Genomic DNA, 19654 nt, shown 5'->3' with positions numbered 1-19654 from the left:
GGGTGTCGAAACTACGGAGGAGATGTAGAACCTACGCGAGGGCAGTTACACTCGACTAATCCGCATAACGCAGAGAGTTGTGTGTACAGGAGGTTGCTGCAAACGTCATCGTTATATAGCAGACCTCGAAGGTCGGTTCTTTTCAGAAAGGGTTTTCCGCGCTGCTTAGTGACCCTCCAAATTATTTCTCGCTCGGCAGTGGCTCTCAACGTTGTGCCTTTCCCCGCACACGTGACGAGTTTTGTCTGCATGACACGGGCCCCCTCGTCAACAACACCATTTGCAAACCCGAGCACGCAGCAATGCGAATACCGCTCCAAATACCACTCTTCATGGTGTACGTGACCAAAGTACACTTCAGACAGTCACAGGGACACTCGGCGCTGGCGTGTCTGCTCCTGCGTTCCGACGAAATCCTGAAAAAAGGCATCATCGTCTGTGAGTCAGAAAGAACGCCACACCATGACTCCGAGTCCTCGGTTTCCAGGCGGTTCGTCGCCGCTGCGACCGGCTAAATCCGTTATGTATGTTCCCGTCGTAAAAGATTCAGGAACAGAAGTGGCACAGCGCACAGGGAAAGAACCTAAAACCGCATGGTCCTCAAAAGACGATACAACGGCTAAAACACCACATTCTGTGGTGCGAGCATCACGGAGCGCTGCTGCAGCGGCAGATAGCCCCTCGGGTTCGGGGGAGGGCCGGCGGCGGGACTCTGAGGGAACTAGGTATTTTCTTCCGAGAGGCAAGAAACATGTACAGCAGCAGAAAAAACGGAAACTCCGCCAGAAACGGCAGACTGGGAGGAGGCAGAACTCTCCTTCCCCCCCCGCATCAGCCGCTGCCCATGGTTCCTACGACAACGGGGGTTCCGTGTGCGATTCTTTAGTTAAACGGCACGCCGAAGCGGTAACAGGCTCTGTAAAAGCGACGACAGTCTCTGGAGAAGCCAGACCTGCCTCCGGCCCCTCTTTGAAAATCAGTTCAGAGCAGAGTGAATCTTTCAGCAGTGTGTCACAGCGTGTCGCTCGCAGGCTAGGAAATGCCTCCAGAAAAGAGGCGGCGTCGGCTGAGGTTCCTGTTGAAGGCCGTAGCCCGGAGGCATGCGACCCGCCAGAGGAAAGCGTACTCCTCCCCTCTCTTTCGTCAAAACATTTACGAGCAGAAAGACTGCACACAGCTGCAGTGAGGCGTGGAATGGCAAGTCATCGCAGGGCGTTCCGTGGGAGCCTTGGCACGCCCTCGCCCGATGCAGCAGGATCTTCGGAACGAAACGTTGCAATCTCCGCCCCTGCCTGTACACCGGCGATTGCGCGTGGCCCCCCCCTCGGGAGCGTGCTCCATTTTGAATCTACAAATGCAGAAGAACCGTCTGCATCCGCTGTCCGACGAGGGCAAAGACAAACCCATGGAACGGCAACTTCAACGGCATCTCAGGGCAAGCCGCTGCCTGCTGCCGCTGAGGCCGTGGTGCCCTCCACCCATCTGATAACGGCGCACACTGCCTCACCGACACACTTGACACCGAGTTCTTTTCTGTCAAACCACGAAAAAAAAAACTGGCGGCGCCATTCTGTCTTGAAGTCAGCTTCTAAGAAACGAGAGGGTGGCCGTGTATCTTTGGTGTGGAAGGCGGCAACAGTTCGTGCGGACGTTCCAGGCACAACGTCTCCACCCTCAGCAGCTAGTAACACCTCATTCAATAAGGGAAGACGGGGAACATTATCTAGCAGAACACCGAGCCTAGAAGCGCACCTGCGAAAAAGAGGTGTTTCGCTCTCTCCCCACACGCCCCCACCTTCGAGCGTAATTCCACAGCGTCCCTGTTTTTCGGCAGTCACCTCCGACGCCGAGCCGCGAAACAGTCCGGCTCCTTCAGATAGGCGTGGCCACTCCCAGAATGACGCAGGACGTGGAGCCCTCGCAGAGGGTGTGGTTTCGGTAGGAGAAGAAAATAGAGGAGCTCATCAAAATGCTTCACGATGGACTGGAAGCTCCCCCCGCGGAAACGTATTCAGTGCTCTGCCCGAAGGCACTTCCTTTTCGCGGGGCCATCAGCCGAGGCCAAGCAAAAGCTCCCTCCCTGAAGCTCGGGTGAACAGTCAAGCACAAAAAGATCTTCGTCCTGTGGAAGGAGCGTCAGCTCCAACAGAGTGTCTTTCTCAGGGGGGAATCGGGGCATCGGCACATCATGAGAAGGCTGGGCGGCTGCCAAACATAGGTGGCGGTGAACGGCAAAGGCAAGACGCTTGTGGCGAGGCAGCAGCAGCTCTCGTAGGGACTACCGTAGTGGACGACGGCCCTAAACGAAGTGTAGAGAGAAAGGGCGTCTTTGGCAGCGGGAGCGAAGACGCACGACCGAGGTATAGTTTTGCCGGAGCAAATAGCAGCGTCCCGCGCAACGGTAGCTACCCCATGGCCAAACAAGATAGTCTAAGGAAATATGACTTTGCTGTGAGTCAGCGGCTGCGGCAAGGCAGGAAGGCTTTGAGCCTGTTGTCCTCTTTAATCGACCATGAGTCATCTTTGGCAGCTTCTGGAGATGTAGAGACCTGCCAACCTGCAGTAACCAGGGGACTGCAAGCCATGGAAACTGGAAGCCCTCCCAAAGCGCGGAATGTGCGTCGCACCACTCAAGTCCCATCAGACTCTTGTCTTGCACCAAGCAGTACCATCTGCTTATCTGGTTCCTACCCCGTTACTCAACGAGTTCCCCCTAGCACGCTGAGAATAGGTTCCAGCACGCTTGCTCGCCCATCTCCTCCACGGGCAAAGGGTTTAGGTTCAAAACGGTTAACACCCGTGACAGGGGTACGCAATAGTACGCATTTTGCATGGCATGAAGTGTCTACAAAGCCAAGCTTTCCATCTGCATACACCAGCGAAAAGCCAAACCAAAACCTTTCTGGCACGGAGCATGAACGCGTCGCTTCTGCGTGCCTGCTCCAGACCGGAACCCTGGCGCCGGCAGTGGGTACCCTACTCGAGACACCGAAACCTGTAGTTGGTCATCCAGGTCAGCCCTCCGAGCAAAAACTTCGAAATCAACATATCACAACGCCCACGGCAGGCGCCAGAAGGAAACAGACTGTTCCGCCGCTCACTGTGCGGTCTCCTGCTCTCGTCCTAGACGCCCACGGTCCCGGGGCGGTGTATCAAGACTCAACAGCTTCCGTTCCACAGTTCACGGAAGACAACCGAAATAGAGGAAATCTTGGAGAGAAGGATCTGACCAACAGATTTCAAGAGCTTCCGAAGAGACACGAAGGGCATCAAATGGTAGCTGGAGAAAGCGAAAGTGTTCAGTCTTCGTTGGAAGGAAACTGCTTTCCTTTGTCTGGCTGTTCATTGCGTGCGCCTCTGTCTGTACACCAGGAGCAACAAAAAACGCTGCGAGAGCTGGGCGACACTGTGTCTGGCGAAGGCTGCGCCGCCTGTCGGAAACCGCAGTCTTGTTCCTGCGTTCGATGTATTGCTGCCAATGCCGTTGTACAGCTTGCAGCGAACGCTCCTTCCCAGTTTCTTGCATCGCTTCTTTCCTCTCCCACGGGTTCCTCTCTTCTGCCATCTTCTCCTTCCGAAGGCTCTTCTAGTAACACTGTCAGCTGTCGTAACGCGTCTCCGACCGGGAATTCGAGGTCTTCCAAAGCTCACACACAGACATCTCCGCATAGACTCCCTTCCCCAGCGGCGGCAGAAAGGCCACCCTCGCCGACCGATGCCGGCTCGGCGGCGTCTGCAAGTCTCCTTCCAACTCGTCCTCTTGTGCAGAAAACTGCCTCCTTCTCATCAAGTACCTCTCCTTGTGTGCCTCTTCTGAGCCCCGTCAAAGCCGGTGGCGACAAGCAGGATTTTACCCTGGGCCGCTCACATAATGGCACACAAGAGCGATCACAGAGTGAACAACCACAGCATCTCGTTTTCAGTCAGTCGTGCACGGGAACGCCCTCGCCTCAAGGGATCGCCTCTGAAGATTCTTTCACTTCAGAAGTGACTGCCACTCGCTCACGGCAAGACCAGGATTCTTCGTCAATGCAAACCGCAGAAGCGAGCGTAGGGAGTGTGACTGCATCGAAGCATGCTCCTGCCGTTTGTGTCGAAGCGCCTCCAGCAGCAGATCTGGGAGATACTGACGTGGCGGACCGGGGCCCCCTGGGGGTATGCCTCTGGCTGAAGAGAGACACGGCCGTCGAGGGACTCCTGGCGGCCGCCCCAGATGTGCCGCTGCAGTCTCCTCCGCCGTCACCATGTCTGCACAAAACAGTCTCCCGAACCAAACGGGAGCCGAGGGATCTCACAGGGGGCCATTCGTTGACGTCTGAAGAATCAGCTGGTCTGCCGAGGAAATGTTCGTCCGCTCTTTCCACGCCTGCAGTTCCTTCTGCCATCTGCGTGCCTGGCTCAGTCCCTAGCCTCAATACTCAGTGCATCCGTGAGGACTCGCTGTCGGCAAAAGCCGACAGAGCAAGCCAGCCGCAGGCGGCAAGCAGAGATAGCGGGCCCTCGGAAACTCAGAGCGTCTGCCGCCAGGCAGATACACCCCCCGCGGGCAGCCGGGAGTCCTCGGGGGAGAGAGAGACGGGCAGTTCTGTCAAAACAGCAAGCGAAGCACTGGAAGAGAGCAGCATGTCCCGTGTAGCGACAAGGGCTGCGACGTTTTTTGAAAGATTGCTTTCCCTTCTCCGTCAGCAAACACACGAGGAGCCTGCACAGGCCGTGAACCAGGCTCCCGCTCCTGCCCCAGGTGGAGAAGCTGGCACACACTCACCTGGTCTTGAGGATCGGATTGACGATGAAACGCCTAAGCCAGGAAAGCGAAGCGGAGAGCTGAAAGAGGATATAGACGAGACAAGCGCAAGAGGGACAGATGAGCTCGGGCGCTCACGCGACCGTCAGGAACCTGGCGACAAGACTCAAAGGGGGGCAAGCCCGGTACAGGGGGGCCGAATGCGTGGCAAGCGGGACGAAAACGCTTTCAAAAATGAGGGTGGGAAGGGTGATCTCATAAAGGGTGGCGGAGTATACGAAGATGATAGTTCTGAGCCGCATGTGCGAGGCCAAGACCAAGGCGCTGTATCCCCTGATACAGCCGGCCGCTGCGTGGCAGACGACGGAGTCCTTATCGAAAGTTTCCATCCTTTTCCGCGCCGCGGAGAGCATGCAGAGCAGGATAAACCGGTCGTCGCAGGCAGTACTGTTGCAGAGTGCACCACGCCCAGAAATGAGGCTACTGGATTTCAATGCCAGCGCACACGAGAGGAGGGGCAAGAAGTTTTTTCGAACAGGGTCATATGTTCGGGAAGCCAGCAAAACAGAACCTCCGTTATCGGCGAAGGCATCCAAGCGGAAGAAGAAATAAAAACTGCTGCTACAGACGTGCATGCAGAGGCGGGAGATTTGCATCCCCGTTCGCCTGCTTCCGCTTCGCCTTCTCTTGTGGATCCCTCCGCACAAGCCGCGGCGCTCGCCTCTCAAGGTGCGGAGAGCGGCGCAGGCGAGGAATTACAGAGAGGTCTCGACGAGGCGGAACACGGGGGGGACGCTTGGAAGAAGGCCGATGTCATGCCGGCATCACCGCGCCTCCCTTCTTACGAGCTTGAAGGTCTGGAAAAGACGGAGGCCAGCCGAGCCCATCCGAGAGAGCACTCTCTGGTGGAGCAAGCGCCTGCCGTGGTGAGAGTCAACAGCGGCCTGCTGAAGGGAAGAGGAGAGGGACAGGGGGAGGCATTCTCTCCCGAGGAACCGGGGAGGGGCCCTTGCGCATCGTACTCCTCGTCCGAGGCTCTCAGCTTTCCTGCACGCGCTGCCGCTCCATCCTTGAGGGCGCATGCGGGCAAAGGAGAAGACAGCGAGGGGCAGGAAAACTCGCGTTCCTCTCTTTCGCGCGCAGCCATCCAAGTCATGCCTGCCCGTTCACAGAGACAGGAGGTGCCAAACCAGGGGACAGGGCTACAGATACAGGGATCTAGCCGTCGCTCCCACAGCCCAGCAGGGCGCTGTGCCCCTCTTCAGGGCTTTGCACAGAAATCAGGGGCAGCACGGCAACCGAAGCAACAGCAAACCTCTGTCTCGCTGGAAACAGTCAACGCGGCGGAGCTTCCGAGATCCACCGCGGATGGCATAGCGGACGAACGCCAAGCCAGGCCGGTTCACAGTCCCGCTGGTGGTGCCTGTCGCCCGCAGACCTCTTCAGCTGCTTCGCGCCCTGTCTCTCATTTGCAGGGCCCCAGCGGTGAAGGAGCGACTCCCGCCTTCGCAGAGAGTGGCGCTCGAAGCAGGGAAACTCCTGAATGCTCACAGACGCGCAACGCAGAGCTCTGCCAGGCGGATACTGGAGAAGGTGTGTCAGGGGAGCGTCCCCCTTTGCCAAACTCTGCCGTTGTCTCGGGGCCTCTGTCTCCCTCTAGGCGGAACCGTGCCTCGTTCCACAGTGAAGGAACTCCAGGCCATACAGCTGAGGCGCCGATGAGTAGAAAGAGCAGCGCCAATTTGAGCTGTGATGAAGGCGGTCTTTACGCCAGCGGGGGTAGGGTTCAGTCCCCCCGGTCACCTGCCTCGGCCGCGACGACGGAGACAAGGGGTGTCGGGAGAACCCACTCTTCATGGAGGAGCGAGTTTCAGCGTGGCACAGCTGAGGGGGCGGTGGAGGGGCACTTGGAAGCGCACAGGCAGGGCGACTCCCGCCCGCGCGGCCGAGAGCACAAGACCCAAGGCACCTCCACAGAGCCAGACGCCGCCCGGCAAGCTCTCACCGATGTCCTGCAGCGTCTGCTAGCCACTAGTGCTGCTCATCTGTCTTCGCCTGCGGCCTCGCTCATTCCCGAAGGACTCCAAAACCGTCCTGCATCGTATGCATCCTCTTCGGTCTCGTCTCTTTCTTTGTCTCCTCGGCCGGCTTTGTCAACTGCGCCTGCGGCTCTGCCTCCCGCCTCTCTGCCGCGCTCGGCTTCAGAATCTCAATGCAGCAGACTTGCGAGCGGCGGGGCGCATGCGGAAACCCCCTCGGAGTACTCGATGCATCTGTCTCCGGGCCCCGGAAGCCTGTCCAAGTTCGTTTCGCACACTGACGCGTCTCTGTCGACTCTCGCTTCTTTTGTTCCCGCTTCTGCCTCGTCGTCAGCCGTCGCCACAGGTTCGTCGTCTCGCGGCCAGGCTCCGCAGGCTCAGCAGGCTCAGCAGCACGACTTTCAGCGGCGCTTGCGCCATCAGCTCCAGCAGCTGAAGGAGCCTTGGCTCGCGGCAGGAAATAACAACTCTGAGGAGAAAGGGCGGCTCTCTTTTTCGCCGCTGGAGCGACTTCTGGCCGGACATGGAAAGCCCTCGCTCAAAGACCAGGTTCTCAAACCCGATGCGCGCCGCCAGGCAGACACTTTTCAGACCGCTGACGGCGGAGCAGGGGGCGACGACAACACGCGGCGTACACGAGCGACTAAGAAAGAGCCGCCCGACGCCGGAATGGAGAAAAAGCAATCCCTCGTCGACGTTGTGTGCCGCGAACTCAAGCGCCTGCGGCGCCAGCTCGTTGAGTACCGGAACCTCCAACAGAAGCAGGCCGAAGCGGCTCTTCAGCGGGGCGGGAGGCGCCGGCGAGAAGGCGAAGGCGCTGAGATCGCTGAGGCGGGGCTCGAGGCTCCCGCGCAGACACAAGGGGAGAGTGTGAGAAGAAGAACGAAGTCGCCCACGGCCTCGACCGCAAGGGACAGAGACCCAGAGCAGAGACGGAGAGAGCAGCAAAGCCTTGGGGGTCTTCCGACGCCTCCGCCACCAGGTGAGACATTTTTAAGGCGCCGTGGACCTGGTTAATCTCGTCAGCTGGGTAAGGCAGGTTTGGGTTCATCCCGTCACTTATAGATATCTGTGAGTGTCTGTCTCAATATGAGCAGAGACATCGGCTGACCCACCGCCCCAGTATCCTGTAGTAGTGCCCGAATGCCCGAACCACAGTTCATTTCATCTTTGCCCCGCCCCTCCCCCCTGCCCCCCCCCGTTCACACCCTTCAGACTTTCAATACGGATTGCAAGGCCGTCGCAGTGCTTTCGCGGCCTTCTATCGTTTAAATCTTCCGCTCGCAACTCTCCCCGCACATGCCTTGAACCTCTGGCATCCCCGGGCTCCATACCCCCCCCCCCCCCGTCCCGGTTTTTCTCTTTGTATGCAGAAGCGGGCCCTGGCGTTTCGCGACAGACAGCAGCGACAGCGGCCACGGAGCTTGGACTTCTCCGTCTGCTTGCCGCATCGGCTGCCGCGGCAGCGAGAGGCGACGGAGGAGCCGGCTCAGCTTCACTGTCGGCTCTGCAGTCGGTGCTGCTTTCTCAGAAGCTGAAAAGCAAAGACCACCGGCACAGAGGTGTGGACGCTTTGGGTGGAGACTTCCGCTACCTCGGGGGAAGTCGTGCAAGCGAGCGGACAGGGAATGGAGAAGAAAGAGAGCCTTTTCAAGGAAGCAGGGAAGTGTTAGCACGGGGTGAAAGGCCTTTTGCCTTGCCTGCGGCACATCGTGTGGACCAAGGCAGCGGAGCAGGAGCGCGATGCTTATGCAACAGTGTAGACAAGACGAATGAAGAAGACGCCTCAGGAGAAACGGGCGAAATCGCCGGCTCCTCCTCTGCCTCCTCGTCGACGGTGTCTAGGTCACAATCCACTGTGTCATCCGCGTCTGGAGGGGTCGCCCTTACGGAGCACCAACGCCAGCAGCTGAGACTGCTGAAGCGGCTTCACAACCTTCACCAGGTAGACGTTGAGCGAAGCAGAAGTGAAAGCATGAGACGGAAGGAGAGCAAGAGCCACGAAACCTCAAACTCGTGGGGGAGCAAGGCGGGCGCCGGCGCGACAGGTGCCCTGGAGCACAGCAGGTACGCAGGTGGAGCGGGGGCTTATTCCTCTTCGCCCGCTGCAGACAGACCTTCCCGCAGTGGCCAGTACACGAGAGAAGATGGAACGGGAAGCGGCTTGTCTGCCACGTTTCCTGTGAAGCCCCTCAAGAAACACGAGAGCTGCACCAGCGCCAGCTCCTCTGGCCCTGCCTCTGGGACGCGACAATCTGTTCTCCAGCGGCAGCAATCTTCTCCCCCTTACGCGTCTTCTTACGCTCTCCATCCGGCTCGAGGGTCTTCCCGGCCTGGGGAGCCCAACGCGTCTGTCTTTGCCCCCGTATCGAGGGCGAACTCCGGTTCCGCTCTCCTGTCTATTCTGGCCTCTTCCCCCGCCTTCCGACACCAGAACGCCTGCAATGTGTCCGGGGCCGGTGGTGCAGGACTGGAGGCCAGAGGGACGGGCAGGCGAGGAGCCTCTATGTCTGAGCTGCAGGCGGGTTTTGACCCGGCAGCTGCCCCGGCAGCTGCCCCGGCAGCTGCCCCGTTTCAGGCTCTCGCAGACTACTGTCTCGGCCGAAAGCTCCTCAATTCTTCGCCATCATCTGAGCCTGTCGCTTCCACAGCGCATGCGTCGCCGTTTCTTCAGAAGTTGACGTCGCTTTCGCGCCTGTCTCCTTCGCCCCTGGGCAGACAGAAGGGCCCGCCTGTCTGCCGCACGGCGTCTGCTGGCGCTGTGCCGCTCGCTCTGCCGCCTTGCTCCGTCGCTGCGAAGCTGAGCGCCCCCATTCGGGGTGGCAAGAAAAGCGGAGAAACGTTTGGTCCCGGGGAGGGGGGACGAGAGAAAGACATGCCTTTCCAACTTTCGCAGGGCCAAAGAAGGAATCTAGGTGAGCGAGGAGGACGGGGAGACAGTGGCGCGTTTCGGTCACGGCAGCCAGTTCCAGCGCGGCCGTTGCATCGCTTCTCAGACGTCCTGATGCACCACCACGCCAGTTCCAGTTCAGATCTTCCAGCTGCTCCATCAGGCGGAAACAGACCCGGAGACGAGGGAGGAGACCCTGTCTTTCTCTCCGAGGAGGACACAAGAGCCCGGCCGCGGCACATCCACCGTGAGTGCTTCGAAGGAGCCGAACCAACCCGTCATCGACTGGGTCAGCAGGGCTTTGCGCTGTCATTGCCCTCGTATTCTGCTGCTGCTCAACGTGTCGACAGTTTGGACAACGCCCTTGTATCTAGCCGACGACCCCCCACGCTCCGGGCGCTGTCGGCCCTCGCAGGCGGCCCCGGGGGGACGCGGCCAGAGGCCGGTCCTCGAAAGTCGCTGGAGACGCCGAATGGGAGCTTTGTCCGCAGTTTCGCTTCGAAGGAAGGCGGCGAGGGCGGCAGAAACGCTGTGTTGCCGCTCGGGCGAGTTCCTCTCTTTAGAGCCGTCGATCCATTCTCCATGCCCTCTCTACCATCGCAGATCGGGGAGCCACAAAGAGACCTGCAAGAGGGGTTCCGCAGGAGACCCTCCGACGGTTTGCGAGATGGAGGCGAGGACATGGGCGCGCAGTTCGCTGGGCCTCACCATCCCCCGCTGAGGTTTCGCGGAGGGGACTACAGGCTGTACGACGACCCCAGACAGGCGGACATGCGCAAGCCGCCATTTCTTCCTGACCGCGCGCAGCGGGCGTTTCAGCTGGCGCAAGGTCAAATAGCTCTCCAGCACAGCATGGCGGGCGCCTGCCTTCACCCCCTGCAATACCAGCCTGCGACGGGGCCCCGCGAGGAGAACTCTCTCAGCCTCGCCGTCTACCGGTCTTCGTCCCACAGCTTCTCTCTGCCGAGGAGGGAGGAGTACCTCAGGACGCAGAGCCTGGACAGTAAGCCAAGGGGGCCACGTCGGCGTGCAGTTCATTTCAATTGGGCAAACGAGACGTGGGCTGGGCTCGTACCGAGTGAATACACCGGAGGCGGGAGGGAGGGTTGGCTAGTGGAGTCAGTTGTTCCCATCTCAATGAAAATTACAGCTCGGTGCTCAGTTAGGATATCCAGGCGCAGCCGGCGAAGGCAGCGCTTGCAACAGACAGCCGAGGCAGCACAGGCTAGAACACCGCGAGCCCCCACTTTTTCTTCCCGTGGCGTTCGTCTCGGAGTGAGCGGGAGAGAGCTGTCATTCTTGCTTTGAAAACAGAGGGTACCGAAGGCTCTCTGCACAAGTGAATGTGAGAGTTCCCTCATTCCTTGCCGGGCCTCAAACGTGTGTGCCTATGGACCGGGAGAAAGGCGACCTGTCTCGCTGCTGTCGCTGCCGTGCTCTGCTCACTCGTGGACGGGGGAGCAGCGACAAGCGTTTGGTCTCTTCGCTCCCGCTGCCTCAGCTCTTTCTGTTCGCGCTAAAGAGATTTGAACAGCCTGCGTACGAGTGGGGCACGATGAAAGGCTTGCTGTGCAGCGGCAGCTAGGACTCAGGGACATTCGCGTTGCGGTGTCCTCTGCTGCCGCTGCCTCCTTTGCTGGCTGCTCAGGTACCTCCTTTGGACAGGCGCATCCCACGTGGACTCATGGGAACCAGAGCTTGGAAGACCGCGAAGAAGGCGATGGAGGACAGGATGAGGAAGACGAAGAGGATGCGCTGCGGACGGCGAGACGGCCGGTGCACGCGCTGCTGCCTGAGCCGCTCCAGGCCCTCGAGCCTGTCAGCGTCCGCCTGGGCGTTTACACAATCGCAAAAGAAGGGGAGCCGAGCACTGAGGATGACTGTAAGGGTCAATTGAAGGAAGTCCACACGTTTCTTCTTCTGGATATTTCCCTGTGCGTGGTGGCGCCGCGGTTCTTCAGTCCAGCGCTCAGTGTGTCATGCGCCCCCGGCTCCAGCCCGCTGGTGTCGGAGCTGCTTCTCGGCGCTGAAGAGGACTCAAAGAGACTCCTGACTCTGTCTGGGGCGCTGCCTGCTGCCTACAACACGTTGGCGTCGTTGGGCCTTCGCGAGATGGCGGGGGTCGCGAGCTGTCCCCTCCCCTCCTCCCCACAGATGCACGGTGGAGTGGCAGGCGCTGGAGACCCGGCCGCCCCGCAGGAGGCCGAGGAGAGAGACAGAGCCCCCTTCCTTCCCTCTGCATGGTGGTCGTACCCTGGCTATCTGCATGGCCACGGGGTGAACAGCCTACCGCTGCACTCTTCTGATTTCCTCACGAGTCTTGCTCCGGGTACCCCGGAGCAGAGTGCTGGAGGTTTGGTGTCTTTCTTCTGCGCCCCGGGGGACCATCTCTTGCCGCCGTCTGCGGGGCATGTGTCTCTGTTCCCGTCCTGTGAGAGCCTCGGCCCGGCCGCCTCCATGCCGCTGGCGGTTCCCGGCGTGTCGCCCTTGCGCACATGCGGAGGCAGCAGTGGAGCCTCGGGTGGTTTCCGCGACGCCGCCTCAGTGGCGCAGCTCCAGCCCTCCCACATGCTGTCCCCTCCAGGGGAGGGAGGGCTGACAGAGCAGCAGTTGCTTCTTCTGCAGCACCACCAGCAGCCCTTTGCGTCCATGCACCTTCGCCACGGCGGCGGACTGTTTACGGCCTCGCAGCTCTTCGCCCCTGACCCCGCGGCCGACCCGTCCTCCCTGGCGCCGCATCTCCACTCCCGCACGCACAGCCTTCCGCCTTCGTCCCTCCTCCACTCCCACCACTTTGTCGGGCACTCCGCATTTGGCGCCGGCGGAGGCCCCGCCGCCGCGTTCGGTCTGGGCGGCGGAGACCAGGGGTTCGCGCTCTCGGGGCCGACGCATCCGTTCCTCTCTCCTGCGTCGCACTTATCCCCTTCCCATGCCATCCACTCTGCCTTGAGCTCGTGGCGCGCCATGAGCGCCTCACACGCTCTGTCGCAGGCGCCGCTGCACGCCGCGCACGCGATCCCCCCCCTCGGCCCGGGCAGCCATCAGGGTTCGCCGACGCCGGGGCAGCCTAGCCAGAACCGCAGCGGCGCCTCCCCTGTGGTGGCAGCCACAGCTGCGGTGGCGGCCTCGTTTTTGACCAGCTCAACCGCCAGCCAGCGCGAGGAGATCCGGCTCCAGCAGAGGCTGCAGGAGGACTCGTGTCAGGCAGCGCGATTTGGACTAGCCACGCATGCGCCTCAGAGAACGCAGCCCAGCCAGGAACGAACCAGAGATCACGACGCCAGCCCCGGGGAAGCGGACAGCTCGGGGAGTAGTGGGGGGACGCTGGTAAGGCGGCGTGACAGTTCAGAGGCAGCGTCGTGGCACGGAGGCGGCGGAGGGCAGCCGGCAGGCTTTGACTCGCGTCCGGGCAACGCAGCTCTTGCCGACGCGCAGCACATCTCAAGCCGACCCGCGCTGGCTCACACGGGAGAGAGGAACGGCCAAAAGCAGCCGAGCGCCACGGTTTCAAATCAGATCTTCTCGGATTTCTTGCCTCAGCTCGCTTCATCTGGTTCTTCATCATCGGTTACGCCTTCTGCTCAAGCAGGCGTACGTGGCATCGCCGGCAGCCCGCGAGCTGAAAATGGACGAGCTAGCGGCGACTACTGCCCTCCCAACGCTTCTCCCCAGGCGCCGCCTGACACCGATGCTTCCATTTCGGCAGCGCCTTTTTCGCCTTCTGTATCGCCCTCAACAGCCTGTCTGCGCGGGCCGGCTCGCCACTCAGGAGGCTTGGCGGCCTTCACCACGTCTCCGCCAGGCTCAGGGACAGCGCGCGCAGACTGTCGGCTTTCTGTTTGCTCCGCGGAGTCGACTGCGCACAGCCCTGGGGTCTTTCCGTACGCCGGGGCCTTGCCGCCACCTCACCACGGGCAGGCGCCTGAAACCCGCACGTCTACTTCCACCGGCTTTCATGACATGCCACCGTACCCGCTTCACAGCCCTTTTACCTCCGCAGGAGCGTTCAAAGGAGAACGCAGAGAGCCTTCGCTGGCTTCTGCTGCATGCTCAGCTGGCGGCTACGCGGGCTCCGAGCAACACTTCAAAGAGACATCCGAAACATTAGGCACAGCTGCCGCAGCTGCGGCCGACATGGTGGTTGCCTGTAACTCTTGCCTGCGGTGTATAGACGCTGCGTCCAAGACAATTGTCTACCTGGATACGCAGCACCTCCAGCTCTACTCAAAGCCGCCGCCCGCTTTCTACTTGCAGCAGGAGATCTTGGCGGCCGTGATGCGGAAAGCCCTGCAGGCTTTCGTCGCCCAGTACGAGGCCAAACTGCAGCTGAAAATGCAAGTTCGGATTAGGCGGCGCCGCCAGCGCCACCAGATGCGGATGTTGCTCAGTCTGCAGGCCAAGGCGATGCAGTCGAGACAGAAAGACGGCGTTGGCGGGCGCGAGCCAGAAGAGTCAAGAGGGACAAGCCGGTCAGACCGAACGCTGCCAACCAACATCTTCGACAGAGCGCAAATCGACCCCGAGGCGGAAGCAGCCGAGGCAGATGCCACAGCTGCTGAAGGGAACGAGCCGGAACCAGAGAGAGAGCGAAAAGCCCAGCACTGCGGCGAGGGCACTGAGCAGGACATCCCGCAGAAAGCTCAGCTGGAAGCGCGCAGGCCGGGGAGAAAAACCGCCAGACAAGGGCGCGAAGCGGAGGGGCGTGAAAGAGAGGGCAATGCGGAAGCGGAGTATAGCAGGGGGGACCAGAAGAGCAGCGGGGTAACTGGAGGAACGCAGGGAGAAGCAGACACGCAGCCCACTCGCTGGATGGGAGAAAAAACTCCATGGCTGGCTGAGGTGCTGGCGCAGCAGATGGAAGACGCCATGGAGAGCAAACAGCTCGACAGGAAGGAGAGTGAAGCGGCGGCAGCCGAGGAAGAGGTGAGACGCCCTCACGGCTGGGCCGCTGTTGAGTTCAAACGAAACAAGGGCGGGGCGCAAGTGAATGCCTCGAGCACGGGGTTCTTTTCTGCCTTCCAGGCACCGCCATCCGTCGCAGTGTCGCCTTCTAAGGCTGCGTCTGCCTCGTCGCCGGCCTGTGGAGAGACGGTGGCGCTCGCTGACTCATCCGCGAGTCATCTGCCCTCCTTGCTCAAACCTGCCCCAGCAGGCGTCAGCCACAAAGCAGGCTCCGGACATTTAGAGGCTTGCTTCAAACGTGCAGGTGGATTGGCGGCCGAGGGGGAAACGGGAAGAGAGGGAGACGCGGCGAAGGCGGAGATCCCGACTCCGCCGGACGCCCGTGCTCAGCAGACTTCCGAGGAGGCCTGGCAGCGCGAGGGCTGCCGCCCTGAAGAACACTGGGGACTGGAGGAAGCAGCAGCCCTGCTCCAACAGGAAGCAGGTTCCATCAGCTCGCTCTGGCCGGACGCGTCTTGCGCCTACGCGGACTATCTCATCGGCTGGCCTGATACAGAGACGCCGTCGTTCTGCAGACACGCGGGGCAGATCAGATGCGAGGAGGGCGAAAGCGGCCTGACGGAGACTCACTTGCTTCGGCTCCTCCGAACCGAGACAACGAAGGGCGACCTGTTGAGGGCTCAGCTGGAAGGTGCGGAAGGCGAGCTGCTGAGACAGTGGGCAGCAGAGGAGCGAGAGCAGGGCGCGAGGTGGAAGGCCCGCAGCGTATCGCCTCCGCCGCTCTCTCGGAAAGCGCTTTCTTTTCCGTGCCTTGCCTCGCCACAGGTGAATCCACGTCACGCCTCACATCGGCCTCTTCCTACTGTTCCCGCTGCCGGGGAGCGTCCCGGTCTGCTGAACAACGTTGCCAAGCTGGCTGCTCCCTCTGCATGCCCCCCGTCTTTTCCCCGCGAGCAAGCCGACGAACCCAAGCCCTCAGATACCAGTGAGCAGGCGAAACACAATCTCCCCGTTCTGTTGGCGGCTTCCTGCACGACATCCGGGGCAGCGAAACACGTGAGAGCCGTTCCCGACGAGGCTCCGCTTGCCAGCTCGACTGAGGAAAGCCCGTCCGAAGGGGCCCCCGAGCTCCACGCGTTGTGGGTTCAAGTCTCCAAGCAGCAGCAAGAAGTCCAGGAACAAATCGAGACGCAGCAAGAACGCCTTCTGGCTTGGTGCACAGACACAGAGTGCCGGGTGAGAGCGAAACAGATCGAGGAAGCGATGCATGTCCTCTCCCTAACCCGTGAAGAAGCCGTGAGTCTCCTGCACCACACAGACCAAGGCCTCGCTCTCTATGAGGCATTTTGCTCTCAGGCGCGAGCCTTGCACCGGCCGGGAACAGATGGCCAGTTCGGCTGGGCCCTAGGCGAGAGCCTTGAACAAGCGAAGGAAGAAGAAGCAGGAACTGGCGCCAGCGGAAGACAAGCGTCGTCAGCAAACGCCGATGCAAACAGTGCAGCCGCAACGACCGGCGGCGGACGCGAACAAGCAGATGCAGGCAGACTCGAAGGAGGCGCAGCGGAGGACAGGCGGAAGATGGAGGAACTTGTGGGAGCGCCAAACGAAAGGACTGAAAACACTAGCAAAGGCGACTCAAAGCAGGGTGGTGAAGAAGCCGAGCAGCGCGACGACTCCCGCGAGGAGGTGACCGGGGACCTGTCCTCCTGCTATCGCTTAACGGAAACTTCCTGCCTTCTCAAGCCGTCGCGACAGCTGGAAGGAAGTCCAAACAGCAAAGCGCGCCTCGACGAGGCTACGCTGCGCTCCACGAATCTCGGCATGTCTGGCTCCACAGACGATGACAGCCTCGATACAAGCACCTCACACCGCCTTCCCGGGTCCATCAGCGAACAGGGAGAACGGCAGGCAGCTCCGGAAGAAGTCACGGCATGGCTGCAAGCCTGGGCGCAAACCTGGCAGAGTCACTGGGAACGAATGGCGCCCTCGAGTGGCGGCGTTCCCACAGCGTCTTCTCAGACGCGATCCAGTTCGCTGGGAGGTTGCGGCGGGCTCCTGAATGCCAAAGAAGAACGCAAGGAGCTCCTCCAGAGTCAGGGCCGGGAGAAAGGGAACAACGCTGCCTCACAGGACGCCGGCCGCGGCGTCTGGCTGGGGGGCCCGGGGGGCTACGAGGAAGGCCATCCCCCCCGGAGTGGCGACAGGGAAGACGCCAGCAAGCCCGCCACAGTGGAGGAATGCAGAACGACGGAGCAAGCCAGGATTGGCGCAGCAGGACGAGACGGCGGACCCGATCTCTTACAGGAGGCAGCGGGTGAATCCCCGTCTTCGTCAGTGGCGTCACAGTCCGGTACTTGCCGGTATCCTGCGGCGCGCGGCACTCCGCCAGGGACTTCTTCGTCTCGCTCCTTAGACTCGAGAGAGTGGGAAGAAGAAAGGGAGGAACAGCTGCGGCGCGTCAGCGACGATGACCGCTGGCTGGAGGAGGCGGACGACGCCAGTCCGGCGCTCTGGTGGCTGGTTCCAAAGGGCGCGTGCTGCTGGCGCTGCGGCGGCGCCCAGAGAGAAATGGCGCTGTCCTGTCTGGGCGACGTGGTGCCCCTCTCTCGCGCGCTCCGCGTGGCTGCTCGAAGGCGTGCAGAAGCCGCTGAGGCCGCAGCTGAAGTGGCAGCTGAGGCGGCAGCCAAGGCCACCGTCTCTCTCTTTCCGGTTCTGGCGGCGGACAGCCTGCCCAGTCCGCGGCCGCCGAATGCGTGGGGGCAGGAGCATGGCGTGGGCGAATGCCACCGCATCTTGGAGCCCTTCCACGCAGAGGTTGGCATGGCATGCGCCCCAAGTGGAGGAAGGCCAAGATGCGTCGGGAGTGTCCATGCGGCGGACGAGACCGGAGACCGCGCGACGGAATCCAGCGGGAGGCAAAGGCACGGGCGGTCCCCTCGCGAGGAAACTGTCTCGATCCACCAAATCAGGACGCGGGGACAGGCTCTAGGCTTCGGCGAGGAGGGTGCTCGGGGAGTGTGCGATGCGGAGACAGCAAGGATCTTGGGGCGATACCACGTGAGGGAGTCTACGACTCGTGGCGTGGACTCCGCGTTTCCTGGTTCCGGTGTGCCAGCTCCATATTCTCTCGGACAGGCAGCTGATCGTTGTGGAGGTCATTCAGCGTCTGACGTTGAGAAGGACGGCGGGGGGCTCCAGCTAGAGCCACCGACGCGGGAAGCCGGCAGGGAGAGCCACGGTGATCATCAAAGCCGGACGGGGCAACCGCGAGTCGCGCGTTCTTCACACGAGGACGAAGCGCAGCAAAGAGAACATGGCGGCCTTGCTGGTGCATTCCCAATGGAAGAGACAGGTGGCGAGGAGATTGAGAGTTCTCATCAACTGGCATTTCGTCGTTCCTCGCCTCTCCCCCTCCACCCCGCCCGAAGCGGTCCTACTCCGCCTGACGGTGGGTCGCCTGCCGCGCGGCGGCCCGGGAGCGGCGGCGTGCGCCCAGGCCAGCCATCGCCTCGCTCGAGGTTTCATTTGCCCCAGACTCTCTGTTGGGGGGAGCACGACGGGAGGCCGCTACGGGCGAGCCGGGCGCCTGAAGGTGGGCAAAGCGTCGCCTCTTCCACGGGGCCGGTGGCGGAACCCTACTCGCTCTGTGCGCGGCGTCAAGCCGTGTCTGGCGGTCTAGCGACCAGCAGGCACAACAGCGGGGTTCCCTACTCCGGGGGCGGAAGGCCGAGCGACGAAGAGATGGCCCAGAGATCTCCCCACAGTGCCGCTCTCCGCGCGCCCGATTCACCGCCAGGAGGAGCTTGCGGCCTCGGTGCGCTGAGTTACACCGCACCATACACTGGCGAAGCCGCGCAGCAGGAGGGGCGTTCTGCGCGCCGCCTCCACGGCAGCGAGGCCGCTGTCCTTCAGAGAACTGACGCACACCCCCATCGGTACAGCAATGTACTGTTTGCTCAGGACGGAAACGGAGGGGAGGCGCCCCGAGAGGGCGCCAGAGGCTGCCTCATGGACGGAAAGGAAGGGGAGCAGGCGCCCGCAGCAGCCCCTGGGCGGCGCTACTGCCAATGCCATAGGAGTTCCGAGGAGGCGGTGCAGGCCGTGGAGTATTTTGGAGGTACTCCACTCACTTCTACTTGTTCTTCTACTTTGTCCACGAGCTCGCCCAGCCCCGTCTCTCCGTCGGCGGGCGACGCAGAGGACGCTGCCAGAGATGCCTCGAAGACTACGGAGGAAGTGGGGTCAATGGACTCAGGCCCCCGAAGGAATTTGCCGCATTCTCTTGTCGCGCACGGCACGTCGCAGAAGCAGAACTCTAGCGGACGCATGGAGCAGGCCAGCGCCTCCGAGCTTTCATTGTCGCAACCAGGCGGGGGAGCAACTCAGCCGGCTGATGGCATCTCCTCCTTGTGTCGCGATTCTTCTGCGGCAATGCCGCAAGAAACTGTTGGGCAGCAGCGCATATCCCTCCTCGCGGCGGGCCGTATGGCGCGGCATTTGGAGCTTGTCAATGAAGACACGTCTGCATTGTTTGCGCACGTGGTCATGCTGCTCCCTCCGAAAGTCCTCCTCGTCTGCGCCCCTCCATTCTTCGACTTCTTATTCGCTCTGAGGGATATCTGGTGCCGCGATCTACTTCTTCTGCCGCCGAAAGGCCAACCACCTCTCATGCTCAATCAAGTGCAGCATCAGCTCCAACAGGAACTGCAGAAGCAGCAAGCATACCGAGAAACTGTTCTTCAGCCTGTAGTCTCCCAGAGACTCCGGCAACTCGTGGCGGTTGCGTTGCGCAGATACTACATGTACCGGAGGCACGAAAGAATGAAAAATGGACACGTCAGTGTCAAGGAGGGCGCCGAAGACTGCCTAACACTGGCGGCCGAAGGCTCCGGATTTGTTGCAGATCGCCATATTGTGTGATTATTAATTGCTTACATATTACGCTGTGCATTCGTTGAACACCACCTAGGGCGCGTTTCAAAACTGTGTGCACCAGAAGGCTGCATGTGCTCGCGACCCCAGGGAGATGGGCCTTTTATTGAAAGAATGACGGTTTCTCTCAGACGCTTGGAAAGGACG

The 19654-nt window shown here is 61.2% G+C and overlaps 1 protein-coding gene across 1 annotated transcript; it reads left to right on the top strand.

The window, feature by feature from the left end:
• Nucleotides 1–462: 462 nt before the first annotated feature.
• On the top strand, nt 463–19495 carry BESB_000120 (uncharacterized protein; the record flags this gene model as incomplete). The annotated part of the gene is made up of 3 exons (XM_029358767.1): nt 463–7765; nt 8157–10676; nt 11322–19495. The coding sequence occupies 3 exons, from the start codon at nt 463–465 to the stop codon at nt 19493–19495; spliced, it is 17997 nt and encodes a 5998-aa protein (XP_029221679.1).
• Nucleotides 19496–19654: the final 159 nt, after the last annotated feature.

This window comes from Besnoitia besnoiti, chromosome I (genome assembly GCF_002563875.1).
Source record: "Besnoitia besnoiti strain Bb-Ger1 chromosome I, whole genome shotgun sequence".
Lineage (NCBI taxonomy): Eukaryota > Apicomplexa > Conoidasida > Eucoccidiorida > Sarcocystidae > Besnoitia > Besnoitia besnoiti.
Note: the sequence above shows the minus strand (reverse complement) of the source record. Positions and strands in the feature narration are given on the sequence as shown.